We start from the raw sequence: 24,474 nt of genomic DNA on the forward strand, positions 1-24,474 counted from the left end.
TTTCACACTAGCGTTTTTCTTTTCCGGCATAGAGTTCCGTCACAGGGGCTCTATACTGGAAAAGAACTGATCAGGCATATCCCCATGCATTCTGAATGGAGAGTAATCCGTTCAGGATGCATCAGGATGTCTTCAGTTCAGTCGTTTTGACTGATCAGGCAAAAGATAAAACCGTAGCATGCTACAGTTTTATCTCCGGCGAAAAAAACGGAAGACTTACCTGAATGCCCATAGGAATGTATTAGTGCATTCAAAATACCGTAATGCCGGATCCGTATGACAAGCAGAGAGACGGATGCGTTCTTGCAATGCATTTGTGAGACGGATGCGGATCAGTCTCACAAATGCTTTCAGTCACATCCAAATTGGTGGATCGGGCGGGCAGTTCCGACGACGGAACTGCCCGCCGGATCACACTGCCGCAAGTGTGAAAGCAGCCTTAGACGGAAAAAAGTCCTACACAAAGAAATTTTTTTATGTCTAAAATTGAAAAAAGCGGGTTGGATGCAGACCAAAAATATGGTCGTATGAATGGGGCCTAAGTGCAACACCTGTAAGACTTTATAGAGCACAACACACATTGTTTAGGTCCATGCTTAGACTGATTTAATACTAAGTACAGATTTATCAAAACATAATTCCGACATAATAATAACAGCAATAAAAAAAAATGAAAGCTACAACAACAAAATTTCAAGTACTAGTAACCCAATAAACACTAATGGGTCCAAGGCCAAAGAGAACTGACCAAAATAAACGGAATTTTGTAAAGTCTATTACAAAACTTTAATTTTATTTGCAATTGTGCTGATCACAGACCAGCATAATAGATACAAGTCCATATATTACAAGATCACTGGAGAATGAGCTCCGCTGTTATCCATTCCACGGTAATCAATAACCATCGTCGTCATCCAGCTCACAGCCGTAATCTGAAAAAAAAGGGAAATGTTACTCTTAATGTGCAGCTCTGTAATGACGGCAGGAAAGGAAGCGTTCAAGGTGTTGTCTTGTTAATCATGAGATTTATGTTCAGATTAATTCCTGCTATGCCATAAACACAACATGGGAGACAAAATTATGGCGGCTGATATACTAACTCACTGGAAATGCTGGGTTAGTATGTGTAAATCCTCTTTTATTCTACTGATGCTTTCTTTGGGGCAGTAAAATGGAAGAAACGAATTGTTTAGAAAATGTGCAGATATAAAATGAGGGGATATTTGTAATACTAGGTTTTGTGAATTCATTCTTTTACCGTATTCAACAAATCACTGCCGGAACCCTGTTGACTATAATGGGATCCAGCCGCCACCTAGCATAAATGCCGGGTTTTGACCGGACAAATACTGCTAAGGTGTGACCTACTTGATGGGCAGAGGCTAAAGCCTGTATTACAGCTGCCGATTGTTCCACAGATTATCGCTAGCGAGTGCATCAATGCTTGTTGGTGATCATCTTGCAGTGTAATACTGCCACCGATTACCTGATGAATCATCAGGCAATCCAAATCTTTTGACATGTTAATAAATTATTGTTTGCAGGCAGCAGATCGTGGTGTCTAATAATGATCTGCCGCCGACAAACTATACAGCATAGGGATGAGCGATGGCATAGCTGCGGAGGATATCACTGCATGTAATAGCAGCGGTCTCCTCCACTAGCGAGCATGCGATTGCCGGGAGGGAACTCTTCCCTCCCGACAATTGTCTGCCACATTGGGCTGTGTAATACAGCCTTTAGGTGTCAGGAATGAATGGTCACTGTACTTTCACACAACTCAACAGTAGAGACAAACAAAAGACACTTTGAAATATACGGTATCAGAGAAAAATATCTTGTTCTCTACCGATCATCTGTTCTCCCTTTTATAAACTAACTTTCTCTCTGAAGTTTGTGATAAATCCATCTTGCGATACCAACGGACTGCCTGCTCACTGAGGGATCAGATTACATCATCCTATAGATAACATATAATAAACGGCTGGCTCACAGTATTTTTGCATACATATACTTATATATTATTATATAAACCACTATCACATTTATAAAAAGTTAAAATCCTATTTCATATATAATATTTTCATTAATCCCTTCCAGCATTAATGTACATAAAAAATGAGGAGATCACGCATATAAATAAATATGAGTTTGGAGTACTCCAATAATAATGGATTACAACATTCACACAGTGGTATAGATCACACTGTAATACAGATATTATTATATCTTATTAGTCTCTCCAATGGGGTATATTGAGTCCTTTAATAAACTATATTGCCTCCGGTAATTAAATGTGGCTACTTTGTTACATTACCACTTGTTGGAACCCTCCTGGTTCAGATAGTTATAATGGCGCCCAATCCTCCTCGCTTGTGGGTGCTCGATCCTCCTCTTTAGTGGCCTCAATGACATGACAAACCTTGCTAAGCCGGATATGGATACAGCACGATGTTACAAGCAAGCACAGCGAATGGATGGAGCAGAGTCCGCACTGGTATTAGGAGTAAATCTCACAAAGCCAGGAGTGGACACCACAGAGTGTTAAGGACAAACCCAACGAATACAGGTCACGTTTGTATCGATAGATGTAGCAGGGTCCGTAATTATAAAAGTAAATCTGACAACACCAGGAGTAGACACAGCAGGGCGTTGAGAACAAACAACATATTGTAATCCATTATTATTGGAGTACTCCAAACTCATATTTTGTTTAATTATATGCGTAAGCTCCGCATTTTTTATTTACATTAATGCTGGAAGGGATTAATGAAAATATTATATATGAAATAATAGGATTTTAACTTTTTATAAATGTGATAGTGGTTTATATAATAATATATAAGTATATGTATGCAAAAATACTGTGAGCCAGCCGTTTATAATATATTTTCTATTTATATTATTTTAGCAAGCTGGTAACTATCAGGCCGGGCTCCAGTAGTTGCTGGTTGAGCTTCTCTATAGTTTATCAATATCATCCTATAGATGTCTGAGGAAGGGAATGGGGAGGGACTGCAAAGAGAAACAGAAACAACACAGGAATAACTGAGCAGCTAAAAGTAAAGTTATCTCGCCTGTAGTGCTTTAGTCACATCTATACTGCTCAGTACTTCTCTATAAATGTCCTATATGCTGCTTCTAAGTAAAAGAGGAATCATAACCTGCTGCCTCCATATGTTTTCTAGTCTCCCTGCGCCAGCTCAGAGACAAATGAGAATTGGAGATACAAGTTATATAATCACCAGATGACGTGCTATGTACACACAAATGGCAGCTTATTCGGAAAAATGTATATGAAATAAGAGGTTAAAGGCTCCCGAAATGAAATTTGCTTCCGACTTTATAGAACAATATAGCTATGCTTACCGTTGCCCCCCAGCATCTGCAGTGCGCTGACACAATGCTCATCTTCCTCCTCCTCTTCTTCCTCTACTTCTTCCTCATGGTTATATGCGACTGGTCCACTCTCCACCACTACAGACTCGTTTACCACAGGGCTGCTTGACTCCTACAAAATAAAAAATAGCACCAGTTAGGGTTAGGATGATCTTTGAATTAAGAAACTTAAATCTGTTTTTACACCACATTCCCAGTAAGGCTGCCCATACATATATACAATAGTTGTCACACACGCACATACCAGCCGAGTATATGTAGATTTTCACAGGGGACAGCGGAATAGGCTGCTACCAGACTACAGATTATTGACCGCTGGGACACAAGATCAGGCATGTAGGAAGCCAATATGCCTGAACTTCATTCTCTCCCCAATGGCAAATGTAGCAAGCCAATCCAGCCAAAATTGGTGAGTTCAGCAGACTTATCTAATGTGCAGGGCACCTGTACTAAACATGTGAGATGAAATGTGAGTGCAAGTGATTAAATGGCCACATCTTTGTAATACTAGGGATCCTGGATTCAAGCCCACAGGATATAATGTGCATATATAAAATACTACACTGATCACAGTAACAAGATGCATACAAACAAAAGTCACTGTCAACTTCATCGATCCCCCTCTGCTCCCATTCCAACACTTGCCGGTCACCGCTTCCTGGTCCCTCTTGACACACAGGAAATAGCTGTGATTGCATTTCCACTGTCTTAAGAGGCACCAGTGGGGGCCTGGAGAGCTTCTGAATGGGAGCAGTGGAGTTCACAATTAAAAAAAAAAAAAAAAAAAAAAAAGCCCAGCCATACAACAACATTAGGGCTCATGCACCCAGTGCCCTGTACTGCGGACTGCAAACAACCCATTGACTTGAATGGGGCCGCAATTCTTAATATGCGGAGCGGAGGCATGGATTGTAAGCACTATGAAGCGCTTCCGTGGGACTTTGGTCTGTGCCACAACAAAAAAAATATAACATGTCCTATTTTGTTTGAGGTGCGGACCCTTTCTTGCGAGTCGCGGACCCATTCAAGTCAGCGGGTCTGTATCCACAAACGGCATGCACACGGCCTGCTATTTGCACTCGTGTGCATGAGCCCTTAAAAGGGATATTCCGGTTATAGAAAGTTATCCCCTATCCACAGATATTCGGAGATAGCCGAGGGCAGCACTTGGCTATCTCCGCCGCTCCCACAGAAATAAATGGAATGGCAGCGTGCTTTTCAGACCCCATTTCAGGGGGATTCCACTCACTGTGTATGGGGCCCCTGTTCTCATTATTGGGATCCCAGTGGTAAAACCCCAACAGATCTGATAGTTATTGCCTATCCTGTGGATAGGGGGATAACTTTCTATAATCGGAATACCCCTTTAAATAACCTCAATGGAAACCATGCCCAACAGTCTGTGCACCCGAAGAATTACTGCTGATGCAGACTGACTACAAAGTTCCTGGATTTCCTCTAGCAGTAGATACAATGCATCCATGATAAAGACCTATCAATTAGGAACTAGCAATAAACAGTCATATACACATTGGGAGAGATACATCAAGACTGGTGGTCCTATATGCCCCCCTGTGTGCTGCGGTAAGATGCGCCTAATTTATTAATAGGCAGTCACATCTCTGGCACTCCATGCGTCAAAAACTCAATATTCAACTGACTGCTGTCTCCCCTGAATCACCCATAAAGCACACTCAGTCTGGCCACGCATGCAGGGTAACTGCCACAGGGAAAGAGGATATGCTGATGCCAGGCACCTCTGGCTGCACTCATCTTCCAACATGCCAAATCTTAGTTTCATTCTGGCTCCGCATGCTGGGGAGCAGTTTATCTGCCACTGTACATATTAGGGCTCATGCACATGACTGAATGCATTTTGCAGTCTGCAAATCACGAAACTGCATGCTGCCATTTCTTTTTTTATACTTGCAGAAATGTCCTAAACTTATCCACAAAACTGACAATGGAACGGGGCAACGGATGTGGACAGCACACAATGTGCTAACTGCATCTGTCGGGCCCCATTGAAATGAATAGGTCTGTATCTGATCCACATTTTCTGCGGATCGAACCAAACATACAGTCCTGTGCTTGAGGCCTTAGTTTGTGAGAGAGATGTGATGATCTGTGTATGGCCAGCTTTAGGTAGGAGCTAAACCCAGACAGGCTCAGAACTAGGGACCATCCTGGAAGTTTAACCCCTTAGATGCCACAGTCACTAGCTACTGACAGAATAATCTAAGCACCTCTGTTACTTCATCAGTCGACCTGGCAGCATGGTGACCAAAATGCATGTAGAGGTGTGGGAAGTTGTGCAGTTACATCAAGGTGTGAAAAGGGGTTAGCAGGGACCAAAGGCTGGAAGCTTACTAAGACATGCCAGTCAGTGGTGTAGCTATAGGGGGCGCAGGTCACAGGGCTCCCCCTTGCCAGTTGTGCACCGCCAATTACCACATTTTTCACTTTATAAGATGCAGTGCGTCTTATAAAGCAAATACTAGTGAGCCCAGAAAGCGGAGGTGCGTAAAGCGGTGAGTGAAGCCTTGTACTCCTCCCTGGTCTTCTCTGGGCACGCGCTGCATTGTCCTGATTGCGTACAGCGTCAGGACGTAATGCGTGCACTATGAGCTGACGTTGTAGGCAGTCAGATCACAGTGCAGCGTGGGCCTGGAGAAAACCAGGGAGCATAACTGCAGGGAGGCTGCGGAGCAGGAAAGGTACCATAAGTTAACTTATTTATTTTGGGTTTAATCTGAGGTCTGCTTGGGGTCTGACATGGAGGCCTATCGGGGTCTGATCTGCGGGCGGCACCCTGGCAGAGTATTAGCTTAGCACAATTATATTTGTGGGACATCATGTTTATGACACTGTTTCCTGGGTGCAGTTATATTTAAGGGCACTGTGTGCCAATAATTATTTAAGGGGGCACTATCTGTGTGGTTCTAGTATTTTCAGGGGGATGTTTCTGCAGTATAGTATTGGGGAGCACAGTGGGCACAGTATTGGGGGTAGCAGGATGGGATGTTCAGAAGGTGGGAGGATGATGGAAAAGCAGGAAACTGAGTTGTCTATTTGTCAAGAGATCGCTGAAAGAAATCATGATGGTGGTCTGGTTTGAGAAGAAGAGGACAGAGAACATCTACATCAGAAGAGACATCACTGGATACAAGAGGTATGTGGCGCTGTATTACCCTGTATGTTTTGTAGAGCTGTATGTAATGTTTTCCAAGTGTGTCTTTTACAGTAGGGATGAAGGGAAGAGGTTTGGTTGAGAATTTGGCATGGGGGGTGCCCTTTAACTTTTTACCTCAGGCAGCAGAAAGGCTAGGTGCACCCCTGCCCCTTGCCACAAAACACAATGGACTATGCATGGCAACCTGTGGATCACCCGCTGTTGTGGAACTACAGCTCCCTGCAAGCCCTAATAGTGTGAGCTGCAGTTTGGAGGCCAATGATGTAGGGAGAATACTTTTATGACAAAATTGAAAAATAAGACACCAATCAGTTTCAGTATCCAAGTTGTTTTCTACAAAACTCTGCAACACCAGGACAAATGCTAGAGGCCTAAGATCTATAGCAAAAAATCCCTCTAAAAGGATGAAAAGAAATCAAGATAATAAATATTTCTCAAAACCAGGCACAAAATGGCGGCCAACAGAATTTCATGGTCATCATCTAGATCTTCTCTGCTCTATACTGGAGTTAAGTATTAAACTAGTCATACATAACCAATCCTAGAAAAAGGGATTAAGTGGCACAAGGAAAACTTTGTTCCTTGGGACGGATTCATGCTGAGAATTTCCATCCAGCATGATAAATGCTCGTAAGTGGTGTGGAACCCAAAGTAAGCTGCTCATTGATTCGTGGAGTCCACAGGAAGAAAATAAACCATCTAATTAAAATATGACCTCTTTCTAATTATCCTGCCTATTTCCATCCTGCAGCACTTGTAACGAAGGAGAGTAAAAAGTGATAATGTGAGTCCCGAGGCAGCACACTTATTGCTACTCTTTATAATGCCATTATCTAAATTCTAAATGTAAGGCACTTGGTGTTTTAGGCAGAATTGATGAAAATTGAAATATGCCAATCTGATAGTAAGTGAAAGAATTTCAACGAGTATTAAAGGAGTATTCCAGGACATGAATATCGATTATCTATCCTTAGGTCATCAATATCAGATGGGGGGTAGGGGTCTGACTCCCATTACTCCAGACCATCAGCTGTTTGCAGGACCATAAACTGTAACAGCTGGAAATACGCTTAAATAAGGCTGAGGTAGCAGGACATTTCCCAGTTGTTATCGAGTGTATGGAGTATTGCTAGTTATATGTAGATTTTCAGAAGTTGGAACTCCGCTGATCTGATATTGATAACCTATCCTTAGAATATTAAAGTCAGAAATACCCCTATAACCACTTTCCAACATCCGCCGTACATGTATGGTGGATGTCAGATGTTTTAGGATAGACCCGGAGGCATTGTCTCTGATCAGCGATGATACCGATCACCTGCATTTAACCCCTCAGATGCCGTGGTTAATTGTGACCACAGTACCGACATCGAGGGAGCCATTAGGTTGCTATGGCAGCCTCGGGCCTTCTGAAGGATCTAGGGCTGCAACAATTAATTGACTTTATCGATAATCGGCCGATTCGTTGCTATGCGGGCGGGAGCGGCCGGTCAGGCGCTATACCTGCGGGCCCTTGAACTTTAAATCACCCCATCTTTATTACCTTACAATGAAGCTCCAGTAACAGGCAAAGCGGGTGGCAGCGTAATGTCACTTACTCACGTGACGCGCAAGCTCCGCCTGCTTCATTCATAAAATGGGCGGAGCAGGCGCATCACGTGAGTAAGTGACGTTGCGCCGCCGCCCGCTCTGACTGTTACTGGAGCTTCATTGTAAGGTAATAAAGATGGGGTGATTTAAAGTAAAAGTTACTGCCGGTTAAGAAATACTGCTGTGAGCGGCAGGGCCGGGGCTGTTATGGGGAAGGGGATCTGTAGATGGCACTGTTATGGGGAGGGGGATCTGTGGATCAGATCCCCCTCCCATAACAGCGCCATCCACAGATCCCCCTCCCCATAACAGTGCCATCCACAGGTCCCCCTCCCCATAACAGTGCCATCCACAGGTCCCCCTCCCCATAACAGTGCCATCCACAGGTCCCCCTCCCCATAACAGTGCCATCCACAGGTCCCCCTCCCCATAACAGTGCCATCCACAGGTCCCCCTCCCCATAACAGTGCCATCCACAGGTCCCCCTCCCCATAACAGTGCCATCCACAGGTCCCCATCCCCATCCACAGATCCCCCTCCCCATAACAGTGCCATCCACAGATCCCCCTCCCCATAACAGTGCCATCCACAGATCCCCCTCCCCATAACAGTGCCATCCACAGATCCCCCTCCCCATAACAGTGCCATCCACAGATCCCCCTCCCCATAACAGTGCCATCCACAGATCTCCCTCCCCATAACAGTGCCATCCACAGATCTCCCTCCCCATAACAGTGCCATCCACAGATTCCCTCCCATAAAAGTGCCATCCACAGATCCCCCCCATAACAGTGCCATCCACAATTTGTTTTAATATGGCCTTTGAACATAATTTTTCAAGTAAAATCATATAAACCCCTTTTTTTTTTGTCATTTTGGTGTTTTTTCCCCGATTAATCGATGAAATTATCGACAACTAAACGATTATTCAAATAATCGTTAACTGCAGCACTAGAAAGATCTTAGGCCTGCCACAGCGATGTTCGTATGGAGCCCTGCCTGTGGCAGAGCTCCAAAGGAACATAGCGAATCTCCCATAAATTGCAATGTTAAATCATCATTTTCTGGGATTTATTTTATGGCCATCACTGTGGTATAAATAATATAACTTTATTCTGTTGGTCACTACAATTATGATGATAATAAATGTATATGTTTTTTTTTTATTTCCTCCTGCAGGCTGTGAGCTACCTCACTGCCCCCTCTCCTCCTCCAGGCTAAAGGGGGAGGACTGCTTTAACTTTTCATAGCTTGGGCTGGGTAGCAGCTAGAGATATAGGCCTGCTTGCTGACTGCCAGCTTTCATGTTAGCTTTAAAACCAGAACCACAGCATTATCTCAGGAGATATAGCTGTTAGAAACTGGGAGGTGAAAGCAGCTGAAAGTGAAAGGTAAAACAAGTTTCTGCTGCTTTCCTTCATGGCAATCCAGGCTTTACATCAAGTTCAGATCCATATCTCTAGCTGCTACCATGGGCGTTCACGCAACGGCTTTTACAGTGGCATTTTGGCGCAGACATGTCTCTTCTTGACACAGCCATGGCTATAAGCCGCCGCTCTGCGATTCTCAGCGCTGCCTTCCACTGAGATGTATGGGAGGCCAAAATTCAGCTGTAAAAGCAGTCATTTGAAGTCCTTTTTTCAAAGCCAGAGCAGAGTACAAGCAAAGCTGTTAAGTGGTTAAAGGTATTGACCTTCCTCAAAATGTGCCGTAATCGGCATTAAAAGACAGTAATATATTGTTATTATGAGATCAGCCTAGATGTCCTCTTTTGTTAAGTTCTGCCCCCTTTTTTAGTACACACTTTTCTTTACCTGACGCTCCAATCCCAACATGGCCACTGATGGTGGAGCATGTGACCTGACCTAGCCATCGGCGGTCTTCATTGAATAACACTGCACTCCATCAGCAGCCAGGTTGTGATGGAGAAGATTGGGAAGAGGGTCACAAAGGAGGACTTCTAAGCTGGTCTCCTGACAAAGCCTCATTCACACGTGGGAGACAAGATGGTCAGTGGTTTATCTGTGAAGATATCCGATCCATGTTTGCTCCATGTATCTTTTTTTTGCCCTCTGTGTATCATCCATATTCCACGGATACTGCTAGCATATCCTACCAAAGGTTCAAGAAAACTGGGAACCAAACACGAATAATACCCACATCACAGGTGCATGAAGGATCCGTAGTCACGGGCGTACGCCTGTGATGGCACCAGAAACCCATGGTCCATGGAAAACCACTGATGTGTTAATAGATACGTGATCAGTCTGTGGATGGACAGCACACATCTGTGATTCACAGATGTGTAAAAGAGGCCTAACAATTCATTAGTAAGTGACTTATAACTATTATATTATATCTAATCCACAGACTGGCATACATAGGCACCAAGCCGCATGTTCAATATCAATCTGTACGTACGAGGCCCAGGCACAATCTGTTAGAACATAAAACGATGGCTCATTTCATAACACAATCCGTTCTAATAACAGGCAGCCAAAGGGTTTTTAATATTTGATTTCAGTTCTATGCAATGAATGTCACTCTCGCTTGCAAGCATCTGTCACTAGAACTAGGCATTCTGGGCTCGTTCTGCGCTGGCAGACTAATCAAACAGAGTATTACTGATGATTGACCCAAGACAGGCAGGTGTGCGTCTTTGCGTGAGTGCTCACCATAGGGGACAATATCACCGTCTCTGACAAGTATGGAGAGCCCACAGTAAAGTTCTCGATGGCTTTGCATGGAGGATATGTGAATGCAATCTACGGCCGGAGAGCTGCATTCTGTCTGCTGGAAGGACTGCAAACAAGACTTGACTTCAGTCTCTTTGCTTTCCAGCTGTAACGTACCCTGACCTTTATTCTCATAAAATGCAATCTGACGGTTACCTGGTCCAGCGCTGCCTTCTTAGGTGGTTGCGTAGAAACCAACGGCTTCAATCTGAAAGACAAAATGGAAAGTGATCACCAGTGCTCCTCGCCATTAATAAAAGATGAGGGAGCAAGCGGGGCTCAGCAATATCAATATACAGCAGTGCCTATGACCAGGCACTGGTAATATCCACAATATAATAAGTATTAGAGAACTCGCGGCATCTAGCCTGCAGGCGGCACTATTCCCGGTTACCTAGCAACCACTAAGCTTCCTTTCTCAGTGACTACCACTATCGGCAATGCAAGAGACCTATTTATGATCTATTCTAAAGTCTAATTTTTTCAGCTCCAATCAAGATGATACTACATAGATTTGCTACTATAGATAATGTTGTGATGGTAGAAATTGCAAGTAGAACTGCTGCTCTGTGGGAAATATGGCTGAAAACAGTCCCATAATAACTACATGTTATGGATACAGGACAGATTGACACTATACAATGCGCCAACCAATAATCCCCGGGATATGTCTACGCGGGGCATGGTTGTTACTTGCCAGATTCACTTTAAAGGTCACCATCTTAAGAGCACAGACATCTTGTCCAATTCCCAAGACTAGTAACAAGATAGGACAAGAGGTCTACTGAAGATTACAGAGATAATTAAAGCCGCGAGTCATATACACGAGCAGAATAGAGACGTGTGCGACGGAATAGAGCACAACAATTAAAAGGGATAAAGATAAAAAAAACTCCACGTTTACGGTCTTCCATATTATGGGACATTGAAAAGGTTTTCCTACCAAAGGAAGTGATGGCATATTTAGGAGGAGACCTGCATTTTTCCCAATGAAGGATCTGCAGACTGATTTAAAGGGTTACTTTCACCTAGGCCATTTATGGCATACCCATCTCTGAGACCTGCACCAAGATTCATTTTTTATTTCACAGAACTACAAGTTCCCAGCATAGACAAGAAGGCAAATTTTTTTAAAAAAAATTATAACCATGTGCCATGTTGGTTGCAGTCACCACTAGATAGAGCTTAAGCGCTAGTATACACTAAAAACACAGTAGGCGCCCTCTAGTGGCTGCTGCAAGAAGCCAGGATGGATTTTTCTTAAAGAGGACCTTTCACCAGGAAAAAGTATGTAAACTGACTATACCGACGTGTAGAGCGGCGCCCAGGGATCCCCCTGCACTTACTGTTATCCCCGGGCACCGCTCTGTTCTCCGGTTATAGCCTCCGGTATGTTCCTACTTAGGCTCCACCCAGGGGAACCTGCCGCGGTCTCTTTCTACTATGCTGTAGTGCTGGCCAATCGCAGCGCTCAGCTCATAGCCTCACAGAGCGGTGCCCGGGGATAACAGTAAGTGCAGGGGGATCCCTGGGCGCCGCTCTAAACGTCGGTATAGTCCGTTTACATACTTTTTTCTGATGAAAGGTCCTCTTTAAACTCTGGAGCTATTGGACATATTAAGAACTAATCAGCATGAACATTTGGACTGATTTTGACTAACAAAAAAAAATGGTGCTGAACGGTGAATTTCATTTTAAGCCCTTTTATTTTTTCCAAGCTTTTCTTGTAACCATCATCTTAATATTATTTTTGTTAGTAAGAACCTGAGGGTGTGCTCCTGGAATTTCCCACATTATGTTAAGGCTCATTCAGACGAACATATCCGTTTTTTAGGTCTGCAAAACACGGATACCATGGATACATTTAGCGGAATGGAACAGCCAGCCATATGATAGAAATGCCTATTCTTGTCCGCAATTGCGGACAAGAATAGGACATGTTCTATCTTTTTTGCGGGGCCACGGAACGCAAGTATGGATGCGGACAGCACATGGTGTGCTGTCTGCATCTTTTGCAGCCCCATTGAAATGAATGGTTCCGCATCTGTTCTGCAAAATTGTGGAACCGATGTGGACTCAAATATACGGTCGTGTGAATAAGCCCTTAAAATAAGAATAAATTGGAGGTTCTCCAGAGACTTCTTAGGTTCTTCTCTGGTCCACCCAACAAGAACAGATCTAGAGTATCTTTTCCCCCAAGTCTTAACGGTCGAGAAACTGAGAAGCTGCTGCCATGGCCACCATATGGAAGTTTATCTTCCTGGCTGCCATGACTACATCTACAGTGCCTACCAACAATGCGGAGCTGGTGTGCTGTAATATGCCAGCTCTGGGTCATTCTTCAGTGTGCTGGAGGACGGTTTGTCACTGCTCAACAGGACCGATCTGCAGGGAACGATAAGCAGCTCCATTCATCCAAAAACCCACATGTTAATTTCACTTTATCTGACTTGCAAAGAATGAAGAAGGAGAAAAATGGAAAGGAGGGAGGAAGCAAAAGGCAAGCTCATCTGTTTAACAAAGAAAAGATTGAACTAGGGGAATGGCTGCTATAATGTGCGCGCTGTTACACAGAGAGGAGCAGGTTGTGACAAGGCCCCTGAACAATGTAAGAAAAGGCTTTGGGAATTGCTTAACATTCTCCCTCTATCAATGTGTCCATTGTAAAAGGAATATATCATTAACAATGCTATAACCTCAATTACACCGTCAGCTCACAATAGAGATTCTCCGGCATATTCTTATGTACTTGTGGATGACAGGACTGGAGGGGATTACATGTAAATTATTCAGTAGGTGGAGATTCCATATCTGTATATCTATATATATATTTATATATGGAAACGGACAGCACTTCCAAGAGAAAACCGTGATTTATTCAGCCCAAGTGGCACAGTGAGGCAACGTTTCGGCTCGGACACAGAGCCTTTCTTAAGCTCTGTGTCCGAGCCGAAACGTTGCCTCACTGTGCCACTTGGGCTGAATAAATCAAGTTTTTTTTTTCTTTTGGAAGTGCTGTCCGTTTCCTTCTATATTTTTGGGTAAGAAGCTACACCCTGGGACATAGCACCCGTGACTATTATTGTGAATTTTTATCCTAATATTTAATCAGTTTTATCCTAATGCATTCTGAATGGAGTGAAATCCGTTCAGGATGCATCAGGATGTCTTCAGTTCCGGAACGGAACGTTTTTTGGCCGGAGAAAATACAGCAGCATGCTGCGCTTTTTGCTCCAGCCAAAAATCCTGAAGACTTGCCGCAAGGCCGGATCCGGAATTAATGCCCATTGAAAGGCATTGATCCGGATCCGGCCTTAAGCTAAACGTCGTTTAGCTTTTTTAGAGTGGCAGCCATGGTAAAGTGTAGCGGGGAGCAGTATACTTACCGTCCGTGCGGCTCCTGGGGCGCTCCAGAGTGACGTCAGGGCGCCCCAGGCGCATGGATGACTTGATTGCATGGCACGTCATCCATGCGCATGGGGCGCTCTGTCGTCACTCTGGAGCGCCCCGGGAGCCGCACGGACTGCAAGTATATCGCTCCCCGCTCCTACTATGGCAACCAGGACTTTAATAGCGTCCTGGATGCCATAGTAACACTGAAAGCATTTTGAAGACAGATCCGTCTTTAAATGCTTTCAGTACACTTGCGTTTTTCCGGATCCGGCGTGTAATTCCGGCAAGTGGAGTACACGCCGGATTCGGACAACGCAAGTGTGAAAGAGGCCTAAGCAGACTGCGATTGTCTATTGTTGTGACTTAGATGAAGATCAGATCACATTTTATGACCAATTTGTGCCGAAATCCATATCATTCCAAAGGGTTCACATACTTTAAGTCAACACTGTATATATATGTGTGTATATACACAGTTGCAAGAAAAAGTTACTTTTATTCTACCAGCAAATAATTTTTTGACGGGAAATGACATAGGTGTCTCCCAAAAGTTAATAAGACGATGTACAAGAGGCAATATTGTGGAAAAAAAAAACATTTCTCAGCTTTCATTTTCATTTGAGCAAAAAGTGTCCAGTCCCAAACTATTCATACCCTTCTCAATAATCAATAGAAAAGCCTTTATTGGCTATTACAGCAATCAAACGCTTCCTATAATTGCAGACCAGCTTTTTGCATGTCTCCACAGGTATTTTTGCCCATTCATCTTTAGCAATGAGCTCAAAAATTTTCAGGTTGAAGGGTCTTCTTGCCATCACCCTGATCTTTAGCTCCCTCCACAGATTCTCAATTGGATTTAAGTCTGGACTCTGACTGGGCCACTCCAAAACGTTAATGTTGTTGTCTGATAACCATTTCTTCACCACTTTTGCTGTGTGTTTTGGGTCATTGTCATGCTGAAATGTCCACTGGTGCCCAAGGCCAAGTTTCTCTGCAGACTGCCTGATGTTGTCATTGAGAATCCTCATGTATTGCTCTCTTTTCATGGTGCCGTTTACTGTGATTAGGTTTCCTGGTCCATTGGCTGAAAAACACCCCCAAAGCATTAGGTTCTCACCACCATGTTTGACGGTGGGGATGGTGTTCTTTGGGTTGAAGGCTTCTCCTTTTTTACGCCAAATAAAGGAAACATCATTGTGACCAAACAATTAAATTTTTGTATCATCTGACCATAACACAGAAGATCAAAAGTTGTCTTCTTTGTCCAGATGAGCTTTTGCAAAGGCCAAGCGGGCTTTTGTGTGCCTTATCTGGAGAAGTGGTTACCGTCCTCCTTGGTCTGCATCCGTGGAACCCAGCAGTGTGCAGTGTCCGTTGAATGGTCTGCCTTGAGACATTGCCACCAGCAGATCCCAGATTCACCAGGATGGTGACACCTGGCCAGCACAGGTGTCACTTTTGGCTTCCGACCACGTCCTCTGAGATTTTCCACAGTGTGGAACATCTTTTATTTTTTGCTCAAATGTAAATAAAAGCTGAGAAATGTTTTTTTTTCTCCACAATAATGCCTCTTGTACATCGTCTTTTTATCTTTTGGGAGACATTTCCCGTCAAAAAATGCTTGCTGGTTGAATAAAAGTAACTAAGTCAAAATTTGCCAGGGGTATGAATAATTATGGGCAGCACTGTGTGTATACAGTGGAGGAAATAATTATTTGACCCCTCACTGATTTTGTAAGTTTGTCCAATGACAAAGAAATGAAAAGTCTCAGAACAGTATCATTTCAATGGTAGGTTTATTGTAACAGTGGCAGATAGCACATCAAAAGGAAAATCGAATAAATAACTTTAAATAAAAGATAGCAACTGATTTGCATTTCATTGAGTGAAATAAGTATTTGAACCCTCCTAACAAAAAAAGACTTAATACTTGGTGGAAAAACCCTTGTTTGCAAGCACAGAGGTCAAACGTTTCTTGTAATTGATGACCAAGTTTGCGCACATTTTAGGAGGAATGTTGGTCCACTCCTCTTTGCAGATCATCTCTAAATCCCTAAGGTTTCGAGGCTGTCTCTGTGCAACTCTGAGCTTGAGCTCCCTCCATAGGTTTTCGATTGGATTAAGGTCCGGAGACTGACTAGGCCACTCCATGACCTTAATGTGCTTCTTCTTGAGCCACTCCTTTGTTGCCTTTGCTGTATGTTTTGGGTCATTGTCGTGCTGGAACACCCATCCACGACCCATTTTCAGTTTCCTGGCAGAGGGAAGGAGGTTGTCGCTCAGGATTTCACGATACATGGCTCCGTCCATTTTCCCGTTTATGCGAATAAGTTGTCCTGTGCCCTTAGCAGAAAAACACCCCCAAAGCAAAATGTTTCCACCCCCATGCTCGACGGTGGGGACGGTGTTTTGGGGGTCATAGGCAGCATTTTTCTTCCTCCAAACACAGCGAGTTGAGTTAATGCCAAAGAGCTCTATTTTGGTCTCATCAGACCACAGCACCTTCTCCCAGTCACTCTCTGAATCATTCAGGTGTTCATTGGCAAACTTCAGACGGGCCTGCACATGTGCCTTCCTGAGCAGGGGGACCTTGCGAGCCCTGCAGGATTTTAATCCATTGCGGTGTAATGTGTTTCCAATGGTTTTCTTGGTGACTGTGGTCCCTGCTAATTTGAGGTCATTAACTAACTCCTCCCGTGTAGTTCTAGGATGCTTTTTCACCTTTCTCAGAACCATTGACACCCCACGAGGTGAGATCTTGCGTGGAGCCCCAGAGCGAGGTCGATTGATGGTCATTTTGTGCTCCTTCCATTTTCGAACAATCGCACCAACAGTTGTCACCTTCTCTCCCAGCTTCTTGCTAATGGTTTTGTAGCCCATTCCAGCCTTGTGCAGGTCTACAATTTTGTCTCTGACATCCTTGGACAGCTCTTTGGTCTTTCCCATGTTGGAGAGTTTGGAGTCTGCTTGATTGATTGATTCTGTGGACAGGTGTCTTTTATACAGGTGACTAGTTAAGACAGGTGTCCTTAATGAGGGTGACTAATTGAGTAGAAGTGTCTAACCACTCTGTGGGAGCCAGAACTCTTAATGGTTGGTAGGGGTTCAAATACTTATTTCACTCAATGAAATGCAAATCAGTTGCTATCTTTTATTTAAAGTTATTTATTCGATTTTCCTTTTGATGTGCTATCTGCCACTGTTACAATAAACCTACCATTGAAATGATACTGTTCTGAGACTTTTCATTTCTTTGTCATTGGACAAACTTACAAAATCAGTGAGGGGTCAAATAATTATTTCCTCCACTGTATATACAGGGTGGGCCATTTATATGGATACACCTTAATAAAAATGGTAATGGTTGGTGATATTAACTTCCTGTTTGTGGCACATTAGTATATGTGAGGGGGGAAACTTTTCAAGATGGGTGGTGACCATGGCGGCCATTTTGAATCCAACTTTAGTTTTTTCAATAGGAAGAGGGTCATGTGACACAAACTTATTGGGAATTTCACAAGAAAAACAATGGTGTGCTTGGTTTTAACGTAACTTTATTCTTTCACGAGTTATTTACAAGTTTCTGACCACTTATAAAATGTGTTCAATGTGCTGCCCATTGTGTTGGATTGTCAATGCAACCCTCTTCTCCCACTCTTCACACACTGATAGCAACACCGCAGGAGAAATGCTAGCACAGGCTTCCAGTATCCGTAGTTTCAGGTGCTGCACATCTCGTATCTTCACAGCATATGCTGTGCAGCACCTGAAACTGCGGATACTGGAAGCCTGTGCTAGCATTTCTCCTGCGGTGTTGCTATCAGTGTGTGAAGAGTGGGAGAAGAGGGTTGCATTGACAATCCAACACAATGGGCAGCACATTGAACACATTTTATAAGTGGTCAGAAACTTGTAAATAACTCGTGAAAGAATAAAGTTACGTTAAAACCAAGCACACCATTGTTTTTCTTGTGAAATTCCCAATAAGTTTGTGTCACATGACCCTCTTCCTATTGAAAAAACTAAAGTTGGATTCAAAATGGCCGCCATGGTCACCACCCATCTTGAAAAGTTTTCCCCCCTCACATGTGCCACAAACAGGAAGTTAATATCACCAACCAATCCCATTTTATTAAGGTGTATCCATATAAATTGCCCACCCTGTAAATAAATATATATATATGTGTGTGTGTGTGTGTGTGTGTGTGTGTAAAGCGTGTAGGTAGGTCTTCTTTATTCACCATCTTTTATCATTTCTCTCCCATTTACTATTCAGTGTTTATATAACACCAACATATTCTGCAGCATTGTACAAGCTCATTATTAGAGAACCTCTTTTATTTTACTTTTAAAGGGCATCTGTCAGCAGATTTGTACCTATGACACTGGCTGACCTGTTCCATGTGCGCTTGGCAGCTAAAGGCATCTGTGTTGGTCCCATGTTCATATGTGTCCGCATTGCTGAGAAAAATGAGGTTTTAATATATGCAAATGATCCTCTAGGAGCAACGGGGGCGTTGCCGTTACACCTAGAGGCTCTGCTCTCTCTGCAACTGCCATGCCCTCTGCACTTTGACAGAACAAAGCAGAGTAAATGTCATCACACCTGGCCTTGTTAATCAAAGTGCAGAGGGCATGGCAGTTGCAGAGAGAGCAGAGGCTCTAGGTGTAATGACAACGCCCCCGTTGCTCCTAGTGGCTCATTTGCATATATCAAAATATCATTTTTCTGATCAGTGCGGGCCAGCACAGATGTCTTCAGCCGCCAAGCGCACATGTAACAGGTCAGCCAGTGTCATAGGTACAAATCTGCTCACAGATGCCCTTTCCTACATACATGTTAAAATATGCATCTGTTTTTGTCCGGCTGGAACACGAGCACAAGTCATCCCGGAAACCGGACAGATCCCATTATATTTAATGGGGTCTGGCAGTAAATGACAGTATCTAGCTATGCCGAATACAGTGAACTCCATCAGGCTATGCCTCTGCCAGACCAGGTAAACGGAGATGCGAAACAAGCTTTACCGATGAGTGCTTTTGTTATGGTTACCCCCTGACTGTTCAGTGTCTGCACAAAGCTCAGTCACACGAGGAAGAGAAGCAGAAAGCATTTTAGGAGCTTCGCTAAACTGCTAATAGTCCGTCAAAAGTGTTACTTGTCGCAGCTACAATTTTACATGACTGGTAATCAGTGGGTACAACCCAAGATCAGAAAAAGTAAAGCAAATTATCCGTAGTCTCATTTTTTCCATATACATTATCTAGATGTATAACAAGGAGAGTTAGTACCCCCCAAATCCTGACCTAGGCCTCTCATAAGCCAGTCCTCTCTGCTCTGCACTGATGAGGGGCAATCACCCTGAAACAGCTGTCTGCAGATGAGGTGCTGGCTTAGGCTACTTTCACACTCGCGTTTTGGCTTTCTATTTGGGAGATCCGTTCAGGGCTCTCACAAGCGGTCCAAAACGGATCAGTTTTGTCCTAATGCATTCTGAATGGGTAAGGATCCGCTCAGAATGCATCAGTCTGCCTCCGTTCCGCCTCCATTTTGCTCTGCTTGCAGCGTTTTTGTGTCCGCCTGACGATGCGGAGGCAAACGGATCCGTCCTGACACACAATGTAAGTAAATGGGGATGGATCTGTTTTCACTGACACAATATGGCACAATAGAAAACGGATCCGTTCCCCATTGACCTTCAATGGTGTTCAAGGCCGATCCGTTTTGGCTATGTTACAGATAATACAAACAGATCTGTTCTGAACGGATGCAGACGGTTGTATTATCCGAACAGATGCGTTTGTGCAGATCCATGACGGATCCACAGCAAATGCGAGTGTGAAAGTAGCCTCATTTAATATCAGTCATTTCTCAAGGCTTATTTAAAGGGTCGAACACTGACTTATAGGATGGCTGCCTTACATCTGGTGGCATTAGAGGCAGAGCTTGTTAACAGCTTATTTGCTTCCCTTTCTTCCCAGAATTCCAGAGGAGCATGTATGGCCTATAAGTCTCCTCACACCGACTAAGGTGCTCTCTCCCCAAGGAGAGACAGTACCCCCCAAATCTAGATATATAGCATAAATGCTGGTCACGTGAAACATGCCTGTTCTGTACTCAGGATGCAGGCTGGTATCCCTCCAACTCTAAAAAAAAAATATACTATACAGACGAGATTCTATGTCTAATCTGCATGTTCCATAAAACTGTGTACTTACCAGCCAGTCCAGAGGAGTAATTATTTTGCAGGCGGCTGATGATTCATGCTCTATAATGCGTTTTTCATAAACAGACACGTCCATTAGAAATAGTTCATCGAGAAGCTATTTACCAGTCATTTTAGGGAGGATATTCAGCTATATCTAATGAAAGTTTGGTCAGTAGCGGGCAATGCTTAGCTAATGTTTATGGTTCATGTCTCATTTGCCATAAGGCTGGGTTCACACATGACTGATTAGGCTGCGGATTTACAGTCACAGATTTCCGTGCAGAAAATCTGCAGCATTGTACAGACAGTACCAGCAAAGTGGATGAGAATTTCTGATTTCTCACCAATACACGGTGTACAAAAAATGCAGTGTAAATGGAGCTGCGTTGCGGATTTCAAATCTGCCTCATGTCAATTTATGGTACGGATTGAAGTCCATTCGTTTTTCGATGGCAAAAGCCACATGTAATACATGCAGGTTTGGTGTTGTTGTGGTTTTTGCTGCAAAAATGCAGCAGCGGATTTTTCTGCTGTATTTTGAGTCACGTGTGATTTAACGGCGCCTTCAGATTTGGCAAATTTTGTTGCCTAAAATTTCTGCGACTGAAAATCAGCTCCATTCATCTGAATGGGACATGCAGCAATCGACGCGCCTCCAAACAATCTCGTTCAGATGAATAGAAATGATTTTCAGTCGCAGAAATTGTTCTTTAAGAAATGTGTTGTGTGATCAGGCGCCCTAACAGGTCTGTGAGCAGTACTGCAGTACACAGGAGGCAACAGGGAAATATAATATTCATATTGTTCCCTACGATAAGTGCGATATAAAGCATCACATTGTGTTACTTGACAAGGATACACGTTGACACACTTATACAAGGGCATATATTTGTTCATAGTTTTGCATCATCAAAGTTGTGCAAAATGTACTGGACACCTGCCAATAGAGCAAGTACCGGCAAGACTGCGGCTTAATGGAGACTTGGGTAAATCTGATCACATCTCTCCGCATATAGGTACCATGCAATGTGACTACAGTATGATGAGACGCTGTATCTCAGGGTGTAACAGATAACCATGGGGCCCCACTTCACAATGCCCAGCAAGTTCCAGAAGGAACCATCAATATCAAACTCATGATTCCTTTGCGGCAGAAACGCAGCGTAGTACAGTACCTGCAAAGTATGAGATTACACAAATGTCACGTGCACTTTGCGGATGTTTTCTGTGCGGAAATGACCTGTCGGGTGGATTTCCAAATCTGTTGATTATGTTTCTGGTTTTAGCTGCAGATTTCACCCTTTTCCAATGAAGGGTGAGATCTACGTCAAAACTGCATCAAATCTGCAACCAAAGCGAAATTGCGGATTTTGGTGCAGAAACATACAGAAACCTGCAGATCTTATGTGCGTTCAGCCGCACTCATGTGCAGAAGGGCTAAGGGCCAGTTCATACAACTAATTTTAAAAAACATTTAAAAAAAAAGTGCGGAATACACATTTTTTTTGTTTTCTCAGAGTGAAAAAAAACTTGTTTTTTGTGCCGTTTTTGACATGGTTTTGATGCTTTTTTTAACCAATGATGATCTTCATTAAATTCATTGCTGAATTTTCAGCTTAAGGTTTTTGAAGCAGATCTGCACCAAAAAAAAAAAAGGATAATGCAAAAAAAATGCATGGACTTATTTGCAGCTTTTTTTTTTTCAGCTTTCTATTCATTTAAATAGGAAAATCAGCGCTGATTCTGCTCTAAGATAGTGCTTCCTCCCTTTGAAATGAATGGGAGGCTGTTTTTAGTAATTTTGGAGCCAATTTGGGTATAGATACGCTCCAAAATCTGAGTAAAAAAACTCTGAACTGGCCCCTATAAAGGTTTTTCAGCTTGCAATAGTGTAAACTACAAACTCAGTAATACTCACCTTACAAATTGCCTGCGGCCCCTGTGCCAACGCTTTCCTAGTCCGCAGCTGGTCTCTGCTTATCTGTTATGGTGCATTGATATGACAGCTGCAGCTAAACAGTAGACGCAGTGGCGACCTCACTGGTGTCAACACGTCTCCAGTGATTGACTGCAATAGGTCATGTTTTGCCATGCCAGTCACTGAAGACTGATGGGGGCCAGTGAAGCATCGGCATGGGGGCAGAAGGGATTGAAAAGGAGAGCATTACTCCAATTGTTTTACAAGATGTTTGCAAAAATAAAATAATAAAATGGTAAATACAAAATTGTACTGGAAACATCTTTCATAACACCTAGGCTGCCATGCCTGTGCCAGATGCCACCATGTAGCCCTAGTCTGAATGCTACTAATATACAGTATATATAAGCTGTTTATACAGTAAAGGCATCAGAAAGTAAAAAATAAGTCCTATATGGATTTCTTCTCTCGTACCGGAAAGCAATGCGCTCCTCGTGTATAATAACGCACGGACAAGAAGCAGCCAGACAGATTCCAGCGTTCCCTTCTCTGGTGCAGGTTGGATGCCGCTCTATCAGCAGACTCTCTCTATAGACCATCATCGTGTGCGCACTTCTGCTGCTGGTCAGTCATGATTATATAATACAACGTAAGCTACTTTACCAGCTGGAAAATGTGTTTGGGGGGAAAAAAAAAAATCGTGCTGGGCCCCACTGCTTTTCAAAATGAGCTCACCGCAGGCCCATATGCTTGGCATAATCACAGCCCTTTACAGCTACAAATGTCTGGGAAAATACTAAAGACCGGGACAGGAATGGCATTCAATATTACCAATTAAAATTCCATCTCTGCAGAGCAAAAATCTCATCCGAAGGCAAGCTTCACAGTAAAGCAGAATCACCCTAGGAAGATACTAACAGGGAGCGCCCGTACACGTGTGAATAAGGCTACATTCACACAACCATACTCCTTTTGCTGTCTACAAAATGCAGATACCGGCCATGGGCATTCCACACTTTACACAGGCCCCTTTGTTAAAATGCCTATTCTTGTCTCCAAAACGGACAAGAATAGGACATGTTCTATAATTTGAGGCCTGGCCGCACAGGTACAGACGGGACATGGACGACATCCATGTGTTGTCAGCATTTTATGTGGCCCCATAGACAAGAATTGGTCCATGTGAAAAAATGCAGATCGGACACAGACCGAAAATACGGGGCCTAAAGTGGAAAGTTTAGAAGCAGGTCTCTAGGATCACCCTGTACATGGGGCTCAATGATAATGACGTTTCTCTCACTATTAAAAGGGTTTTCCAAGATTTTATAACTGGTGACCTATCAGAGGATAGGTCATCAGTATCGGTGGGGTCCGACACCCGGCACCCCTGCGATCAGCTGTTTGAGAAGGAGCTCCTGTGAGCATAGCGGCCTTCTCTCTGCTCACCAAGCACAGCGCCGTACGTTATATAGCGGCCGTTCTTGATATTGTGCACAGTCCCATTCACTTCTATAGGGCTGAGCTGTACCAAGGCCACGTGACCGATGAAAGTGATGTCACACGGCCTAGGAAGTGTTGTGAGAAGGCGCAGCACTGCCTTCTCGAGCTGATCGGCGGGGGTCCCAGGTGTTGGACCCCCCCACCCATCATATAGTGATTACCTAGTTATAAAGTCTCGAAAATCCCTTTAAAGGGAGTCTGTCACCTCCATATGGCCATATACAGTGCTTACATGGCTCTGTAGCACACCTATACAGGATTGTAACGGTACCTTTGTCTTTGTCTTTAGACTTGCACCAGCAGGAAAAAACGAAGTTTAATTTATATGCAAATGAGCACTCGCAAGTGCCCAGGGGCGGCTGTCAGTGTGTAGGAGCGCAGGCTGCTCTGCCTTCTTTTCTCTTTACTCCTCCCCAGCCTCTGCCTTTGCCCTATCAATGAGGCAAGAGACTTGGAGGGCGGGCAAAGGCAGAGGCTGGGGAGGAGTAAAGAGAAAAGAAGGCAGAGCAGCCTGGGCACCTACACACTGAACGCCGC

At 43.7% G+C, this 24,474-nt stretch overlaps 1 protein-coding gene across 1 annotated transcript in view; it reads right to left on the bottom strand.

Annotated features, from left to right (window-relative positions):
- Nucleotides 1–583: 583 nt before the first annotated feature.
- BRF1 (BRF1 RNA polymerase III transcription initiation factor subunit) overlaps nucleotides 584–24,474 on the bottom strand; it is a 266,657-nt gene continuing 242,766 nt past the window's right edge. The window contains exons 16-18 of the mRNA XM_044271525.1: nucleotides 11,074–11,125; nucleotides 3,370–3,511; nucleotides 584–932 (exon numbers count right to left, since the gene is read on the bottom strand). Of these exons, the coding sequence (XP_044127460.1) occupies nucleotides 895–932; nucleotides 3,370–3,511; nucleotides 11,074–11,125 (232 nt within the window). The 3' untranslated portion in view covers nucleotides 584–894. The remainder of the gene's footprint in view (nucleotides 933–3,369; nucleotides 3,512–11,073; nucleotides 11,126–24,474) is intronic.

The sequence above is a fragment of the Bufo gargarizans genome, chromosome 11 (genome assembly GCF_014858855.1).
Source record: "Bufo gargarizans isolate SCDJY-AF-19 chromosome 11, ASM1485885v1, whole genome shotgun sequence".
Lineage (NCBI taxonomy): Eukaryota > Metazoa > Chordata > Amphibia > Anura > Bufonidae > Bufo > Bufo gargarizans.